Raw genomic sequence first — 8,560 nt, forward strand, 5'->3', positions numbered from 1 at the left:
ACTCTGCACGCCTTGGGCAGGCCCAAACACCTCTCCTGTGGCAGCAGCAGGAGAGACATGGCAGCCCTGCTGGCAAGCAGAGAGGGAGGGCAGGACCCCAGCAGCCCCACGCACAGAGCCACGGCTGTCTGCAGGGGCTCAGATACTTCTTGTTCCAGGCTGCTTCCCATCTCCTCCAGTGCGGGATGTTGGCACAAGTTCAGCAGCTCCCCTCTTCTCGCTGTCCTCTGACATGTCTGTGGCCTGGCAGATGGACGGTAGGTCCCACAGCCTGCCCATGCCTATGCCTCAGGAACTGCTGAGACCTGACAAACTTGTGGCAGCACCCTTAAAGAGCCTAGAGCAGAGCCAAGCCCTAGGATGGAGCAGGCCTACCTAGCCCTGCTTGTTCCACAGGGCCATGTGGGGCAGACCCACTGGTGAGGAAGAGTGAGGGGCCGACAAGGGCTCATGTTGTCGGCTGCCTGGACACCTACCGGGCCCTGGAGCAGCACATCCTACAGGGAAAGGCACTGGCGCGTGAGCTGATGTGCCTCACACGCCCAGCGCTTGGGCTGCCCAACTGCCCGCTCCCAGGAAAGGAGGTACAGTGTGGGCAGGATGGGGCTGGAACCTGAAGCTTGCAGGGCTGGCAAGTGGCTGGCAAGTAGCTGGCAGCCTGGGGTCTGCTGCTGGCACTGCCCTGCAGTGTTAGGCAGGGTGAGTCCCCAGGTGCAGTGGGATGCAGGTGCCCTGGCAGCACCTGCTTCTGCACCCCTCTTCCGCAGGCCCTGCGGTGGACAGGCACAGGGCACCTCTGGGGCAGTGCCAGCACCCTGCATGGCATCCTGGATCAGTGCACGTCTCTTCTCACTGCCTTCTGGAGCACTGTGCTGCCCATCAGCCCAGCCCAACACCAGGGCAAAGTAAGTGTGGAGCTGGGGGCTGGTGGGGCAGTGGGGCTGGATGCTCGCTGCTCATAATGCTCGTATTGTCTCAGGAGCAGGTGCTACAGGGTGAGATCGCAGCGCTGAGGGCACAGCTCTCCGAGAGGGAGGATGCTCTGCAGAGCACAGCTGAGCAGCTGCGCAGCACAGCACAGCTCAAGGACAGCATGGAGCATTTCATCGTGAACCAGTGTACGTGGCCTGGGTGGCAGCCTGCTGTGGGGTGGCAGGCCCAAGCTCGCCTTGTCCCCTTGTGGGGTGGCTCTACAGCGCAGGAACTTCACTGACCACATCTCTCGCCCCCTCACAGTGAGCAGGACCCACAATGTGTTGCGCAAGGCCAGGATGAACCTGGAGGTGAGTGCCCTGGCAGCCAGGGTGGGATAGGGGCAGGTGCCCCTGTCCTGGTGAGCCCTGCTGCCCTGGGGATGGGCACAGATGGCAGACACTCCATGCTCTGCCAGCAGAGTGGTGGATGGAGAGCAGTGCTGAGGCACTCAGCTGTGTGTGTGGGACATACTGACCTATTTCCCTTGATTGTCCTCAGCTGCTACATCCTCAGGGTACAACAGTTCTCCAGCACAGGCCTCCCCTGGCAGTGCTGACCCTTACTGCCATGTGTCCTCTCTCAACAGGTGAAGGCCCAGCAGGCCCTGCCCATCGCATGAGCAGGGCCGGTCACAGAACAGTCTGCTGAGCCATGCCACGCCAGAGGGCTGGAGAGGACCCTGTCCCTGCTGCTCCAAGGGGTGGGGTGGACAGGGGTCTGGGCTGTCCAGTGCTACATAGCTAGTGGGTTTGGGCTGCTGTGGTGGTCGCATGCCCTCCACCTGCCTTTGCTTGGTATCGCAGCAGCAGCTGCTGGCTTGGGCTTTGCCTGCCCCATGCTTCAGTGCTTGCCCCTTTCCACCCACAGTGCTTAGAGTGGGGTGTACAGCCCTCCACATCAAGCACCTCTTGCCCTGGGACTTGGTCCCATTTGTAATCGTGCTGCATACCCGTCCCTGCTATTGGATGTATGTATATGTATATAGATAGAGGTATCACAGCTGCATTCTGGGGGCTCCCTGGGCATGTCGGGGCCCCAGTGTGGGAGGATGTAAGAAATGCCATGTTCTGTTCAGTGGCTGAAGAGTCCCCAATAAAGGTTTCCTGCAGGTTGTTGCGTTTCTGGCACACTAGTCTCTGCAGCTATGCTCCCCAAGCTACACCAGCACCAGGTGTAATAGGCACCGTCTGGCCCAAAGGGCTGGCCCCACACCCCACCCCACCACCCTAATGGCAGCTCTGCGCCCCATTGGGAGCTTGCTCCCTTTTCGCATTTCACTGCTCTAGAGCACCCCTCCAGTATCAGGCCAGCAGCCCCCAGATCAATAAATACTGTAATAAATAGAGAAAACCCTGTTGCATGGCACTGCGCTGGCAGCAGGCGGTGTAGCCGGGGTCCTGGGATACGTGCCCTGCTCTTCCCAGGCCCCTCCAGCGTGGCGTGCATGGTGTTCCTCTGGCTGTGACAAAGTCAGCCCTTCCCTGCAGAAGCACTCGATGTTGGGGACGGAGCGTTCAGTCCTTGATGACACTGTCCTGGCAGCAGGTAAGCATGGCTACGTCCGGTCCAGCTGCACCCTCCTTCCCGCTGGCTCGATGCTGAACCTGACAGAGAGCTGGGGCTGCAGCCAGCACCACCCAAGAATCCTTCCTCAAGGCTAGTGAGCACAAGGAGGGGGGCAGCCCCATAGCCAGGGCTGCAGGATGGGGCAGGCTGGGTTGTCCTACAGCCTGTAGGGATCAAGGTGGCCTTGGAGGCTCATCACCAGGACAGCACAGCAACCTTCAGCAGACATGACATATTCCTGGAGGCCTGGGCTGGAGGCAGTGCCAGGACCACCTAGGGGCCTGCAGAGGCTGGAGAAGATGGGTAGGTGAAGCCCTTTCCATGCTGGGCACAAGGAAAGGCTGTTCTGTTGAGCAGCAAAGTGGCCTCAGAGAAGCCAAGGGGAGCTGTAGGTGGGCAGAAACCAAGGGTTAAATCAAACCACACCGATAGGATGGGACAGTGCCACAGGCCCCAGTGGCCCTGGGCCCATTGCCAGGGCTTTGCGTCCCTGCCAGGTTCAAGGCTGGAGCCAGCGGTCAGTTCTTGCACAGTCCTGTGGCCCAGTGTGTGCAGACAAAGCGGCGTTTGGTGTCCTGCATAGGGGGTGGGTGAGGCCCCAGCTCAGATGGGCTTGTACAGCAGCGTGGTGACGTACTTCTTCTTGTAGCGGTGCGTGGCACTGAGCACCATCACGCCATCCTGCGAGAGGCACAGCGTCAGTGGGAGCAGGGGAGGACAGCCCAGTGCAGCCTGGCTGTGCCAACCTGGGAGTGGGGCACCCCACAACAGCCATCAGGAAGAGGGCTCTGCAGGCCTGAGGAGCCACCCCAGCCTCACAGCCAGCAAGACATGTCCAACACCCATGATAGGGAGTGCAAGGGAAGAGTCTGGTACACAGCAGGAGAGCCCAGGACTGCCCAGTTCCATCAGGCTGCAGGTAGGCAGCTAAAAAGAACTGTAAGGAAGCCACAGCCTACACCCCTGCACATGCCAAACTTCACCAGGCAGACAAGCTGTCCTCGCGTGGGTCCTCTGATCCCTGCACCACCATCTCCACCCCCCCTGTTGTCTGCTCCCTGCAGGTACTGCAGGCTCCTGGGAACCACAGCAGCTCCACTTCCCTCATCCAGCAGCCTCATGGGACCTGCACTTACCTTAATGGACAGTGCGTAGAGGTGATTGAGCATGACATGGTTGGGTTCGGGCAGCAGTGCTGGGTCACACTAGGAGAAGAGGAGTGTCACAGAGGAACAGCAGAGCCCTGACCCCCCAGCTCCAGACATCACAGGGAGCTGCCATCTCAGGCAATCTGAGCTGCTGGTGTCTCTGGCTGTTCTGAACAGGAACAGAACTCAGCTAAGCACCAGGCAGAGCAAGGAGCCAAACCAGTGTTGTTAATGGAAAAGTGGTGCTTTCCCCAGGAAATGCCAAGGGTGAGGCTCCAGGACTCCCCTTCCAACCCCAGTGTGGCTCCCTGTGTGTGGGCAGTATGATGGTACCCACCGAGATATTGGTGTCCTTGTTCAGGATGACCTGAAGGAGGTGAGGCGGGAGGATAGGTGGGGATTTGAAGCGCTCCTCAGGCCGGTATACGTACAATTCTTGGCCATAAGGTCCAGGTGGTGAGCTTGATAAGTCTAAAGAGAAGAGAAAGGAGGAGACATGAAATGGCTGAAGCAGGCCTGGCTTCCCAAGAAGCTCAGAAGGATCCAGCAGCGTCTTCCAGTCACAAACATCATCCATGAGCCATGCCCATGTATACTACAGCAACAGCTCAGCCTTTTCACCATGGAAAAAGCAGCCAGCTGAGTCCTGGGCATTTCCAAGCAGAACTGTAAGCTGGTATGTGCATTGACACAAAGCAAGCACCCTGTGGAAGCCACCTCAAGACCCCTGCACACAGACCTCAGCATAGTTGGGTCCCTCTACCACTAGCAAGCAGCCAGGTTGGCCCAGAACTGTACCTTGTGCAGCAGGGGCACAGCAAGCAGCATGCCTGCATGCTCTCAGTGATGCAGGACTGCCTGATGAGGAGGTCCCAGAAAGGTCAAATGGGCAGTCTAGACTGAGCAGCTGCTCAACCCACACGAGGAACTATGGGAGCTTGTCACTGGAAGCTGGACTGGATGCACCTCCTGACCACATATGACCTAATCATTTTGGAATAAGCATCCAAGAAGGACTCCACATCCCTGGAGGTGCTGAGCGCCCTGGCCTGGAACACGACTGAGCTACCTGCCAGCATTACACACTGAGCCAGCACTGCCAGTGCCTGCATGGTAACCTAACCTGCTGCTGTAACAGAAGTGGAGAGGGAGGTTTGAGATGAGCTAGCACCAGTGCAAATTACCTTGGCAAAAAAACCAAGAGTAGCTGCTGAAAATAACCTGGATCCTGCTCTCACCTCGCTTGTACCCCAGATCAGATGACTTACAGTTGAGTAGACAGAACGGGCTGATGTTCCCGGAGTTCACCAGTCTGAAATGGCTGCCTCAGCCATGCACAGGCATTGACCCTGCTCTGGGACGGTGCTAGCACAGAACAAGTTACACCAGCACAGTCCCTCCATACAGACAAGGCATCAGCTGTCAAACACTACTCTTCCCAGGTGCAGGCCCACACCTCTGCTCAGGGGGTCTGTTCACCCCCAGAGGAGGTGGAAAATAGCACATGCAAAGTGGTAATGTATAAAAACTCACCCCGACCTGAGGTTTCTGAGCTCTCCAGGGAATCCACCTTCAAAGCATCAAACACCTCAAAGTCAGACTTCTTGACGTGAATCAGGTTGTTAATCGTCCCCATCTGGCTGGTGACCACAGGCTGGAGAGAACTGAAGTAAGAGTCTTCCTATGCTCATCTCCTACCAAAGAACACTCAATGCTTCCTTGATTCTCCAGCCCAAGCTGTCTTTGCTGCACCATTACCACAGGTAGCCAGTATCTAGCTCTGCTCTACACTTGCATATCTCTGCTGTTTACCCTGGGAGGTCTTCCCTGTACTCCCAGGCTCCTACATCACATCCTATTTTCATCCTCCATCTTGCTATATGCCAGTGGGTAAGTGTCCTCTCCTTTCCCTGCTGCTACCACGTGATTCAGCTTGGAGAAGAACCTGCAGGTGAGTGCTGCCCCCATGGCCCATCTTCTCATGCAGCCAATTGTCAATAAGAATTAAAGGCTTTCTGGTGCTGTCCTGCCCCTCAGCACCTCCCCAAAACTCCCATTTACAGCATGTCTAAGCCCAGACAAACCAGCCTCTGAAAGGACTCATGGGATGGAGATACCCCTTTTGTTTTGGCAGACACCTTCTGCTCTTCCTGTTCCCCCTCTGCTGCAGTTACATCATGTGTAGTACCCTGAAGAAGTCAAGATCTGCAGGGACAAAGCTTTGAATGTTACCTCAGATGGGTCATGGACCCACTGGCCATCCACAAAAAATTTGTACTGGTGTTCTCCTTCCGGGAGGTCCAGGATAGCAACAAAGTCATTGTGGCTGTGCAGAGAGAATAGACGTGCAACAGCATTACCCTGTTGATGCTCTGGATGGTGCTCTTCCATGGGGGCCCAGAAAACATGCACTGTCCAGCCCCTCTACCACCACAGCTTCATGCGGGGTTAGGCTTGCTCATTGTCAATGATCTGAGGTATAACACAGCAAGCGTGAGCATTCAGAGCACCAGAGTGGCTCAAACCCCCAGGAGTCCAGCTGGAAGGAGTGCACAGGAGGCAGTCCAGCCCCACAAGTCCAGAGAAAGTTGACGTTACAGACACCCTGTGCAAGACACATCTGGGAGGATGCATGGGAAAAGCACCTAACCCTGTGCTGGCACTGCAGGATGGGGACAGCAAGTGTAGCAGCTCTGTTTGTGAAGCCCACAACTGAGATAAACCCATTCCAGGCAATTTGCTGGGATTAAGCCCAGAGTTATGTATTGTGGAATGACAAGAACATCATTAGGGCAGGAAGATATGTGAGGGACAAACAACCCCCGCTGGCAACAACACAACTAGGTAGGGGGTAAGGCCACAGCCAAGCAAAGAGCTGACAGCTTCCAAAAGATAACTGCGTATCTGGATAGGGCTCTGCTGCTGGGATAAGCTGCCGTGTAACATCGAGCTGGGCAAGCAAAGTGGCCCATCCTGTTCCATCCCTCTGTACAATTTAACAGCACCATCCAGGGAAGAAACTGACTACATATTTGTGCTCAGACACTCCAGCTTGGATGAACATAGACAATACAGGTGGGCAAAGGGAACAGCCACCAGCACAGAGAAGGGGAAACACTTCCCATGATGAAGCAAAGGAGAATTTAGAGTGACCTGAGTGACTGGCTACCTCTTGATGAGTGGGATCTTGGTGCTCCAGTTGTTGAAAGATCCAGAGATGAAGACCTCTTTGCCTCCATCAGCCCAGCGGATGACAGTGGGACGAGCTTGTTGGGACGGTTTCACTGACTCCTCCAGATCTGGCTGCCACGACACAAACTCCTTATCCCCAGGAATCTAAGCAAAGAAAACCAGAGCCTGAGACACAAAGGCAACCAGGACCACATTCACTCCCCCTTGCCCTCTACCAGCCCAGCTGCACATCCCAGACAAGAGCATTGCAGAGCTCTTCTAGCCTCCCAACTCTCCACAGGCCCCTCAAATGGCTGGGAGCACAGAGCCCCAGAGGGCAGGACAGGGAAGGCAGTGGCTAGCCCCTACCTTGGAGTCATGGGAGCTGAAAACACTGGGGTCGTCAGTGCTGCCCACCATGATCTTGTGCGGGTGCTCCTTGGCAGGGTGGGGGGCACCGGAGCCATCTGAGCGGTGGGACTTGGAGCCGTGGCGCTCCCCTGACACTCTCTCACTGGTGGTGTTCCCCATGGCAGCTCAGCTCCCCTGTAAGAGACAGAAGACAGCAGTGTGCCTGTGCCCATGGGATCTGGCAGTGAGGAGAGGAGCAAGGATGCCATTCCCAATGTTCTTTGCCAGGGGAGACTGACAGCAATCCTAAAAAAGGCCCAAAGTTCATTTCCACTGCCAGGTTTGGGAGCTGAATGGGAATTTAACAAACAAAACAGCTTGACCTAATTATAGCCATATCCTTATGAACCATCACTCTAGTTATGTTGGTAACTGTTACACTCCAAAACACATACTAGTTACACTGTACCCCACACAAGCCCTCAGCAGCCAGCATAGTAGAGGGGCTGATGGACAAAATAAAGCAACCTTGACTGTCAAATCAACTGCTTGGTGTTAACAGAGCCTCTTTCACAGTCTTACAGTGAGGCTCCACAGACAAATCCCCTACATACAGCAGGAAAACAGACAAAGAGTGAAAGTAGCAGCTGTTAAACAGCTCCCAAGCCTCCAAGATCTTGCAGGCAGAAGAGCAGAGCCTTGCGTCTGGCAATGGTGACAGGGAGCAGTTAAAGTGTCCGAGTGGAATCACCCAAGCTGGAGCTTGGCCAAGGTGTGGGGCTAATGCTCTCAACAGAATTCACTTATGATTCACCAGGCAAGCCACCATGTCAGCTGCAGCACAGCACAGTGAGTTCTGCTTGTTGTGAACCTAATGAGCAGCACCACCCTGCGCATTCTGGTGTCTGCCTGGCCACCTGGAGCCCCAGGATGAGAGAAGGGCCACCCAGCTGCCTCAGTGCCACCCTGCAGCTGGAGAAGGGCTGTCATCCCCAATCTCACCCAGCTCAGAGAAGGCAAAAGAGGAGAACTGGCCATATAGCACCAAGCCATGAACAACTACACACCTCTTGGGACAAACAACAAAGCCACCAAAAGCTACATGGGACTCTTCAGGCCTTACCCAGTTTCCAGCAGCTGAGATGGATTTGGATTCTTGCCCCCTTCCCAGGCTAATTTTTCAGCTTACCGCACTGACCATGGGCGCTGCAGGGAAAGGCAAGAGGACAGCCAGCATTGCTTCATGCGCTTAGCTGCGACATTTATGGATTTGTTTAGAAGATCAAGTTATATGAAGGGTGCCAGGCAAGGCTGCCAGCCAAAGCCAGGCTTTAGAACATTATGGAGCA

General features: G+C 55.7%; 1 protein-coding gene across 2 annotated transcripts; it reads right to left on the reverse strand.

The window, feature by feature from the left end:
* Positions 1 to 3,113: 3,113 nt before the first annotated feature.
* On the reverse strand, positions 3,114 to 7,483 carry PRKAB2 (protein kinase, AMP-activated, beta 2 non-catalytic subunit). Of its 2 annotated transcripts, none has more exons than XM_010016996.1 (7): positions 7,230 to 7,408; positions 6,859 to 7,025; positions 5,922 to 6,015; positions 5,229 to 5,343; positions 4,027 to 4,160; positions 3,678 to 3,746; positions 3,114 to 3,222 (listed from the first exon to the last, which is right to left on the reverse strand). In XM_010016996.1, exons 1-7 carry the CDS (start codon positions 7,389 to 7,391, stop codon positions 3,145 to 3,147), a joined length of 819 nt encoding a protein of 272 aa, XP_010015298.1. In that variant the 5' UTR covers positions 7,392 to 7,408; the 3' UTR covers positions 3,114 to 3,144. The 2 variants fall into 2 exon arrangements, with proteins under 2 accessions (XP_010015298.1, XP_010015297.1); XM_010016995.1 differs by having other exon boundaries at positions 3,145 to 3,222; positions 5,223 to 5,343; positions 7,230 to 7,483.
* Positions 7,484 to 8,560: the final 1,077 nt, after the last annotated feature.

Source organism: Nestor notabilis, unplaced genomic scaffold (genome assembly GCF_000696875.1).
Source record: "Nestor notabilis isolate BGI_N333 unplaced genomic scaffold, ASM69687v1 scaffold25366, whole genome shotgun sequence".
Lineage (NCBI taxonomy): Eukaryota > Metazoa > Chordata > Aves > Psittaciformes > Psittacidae > Nestor > Nestor notabilis.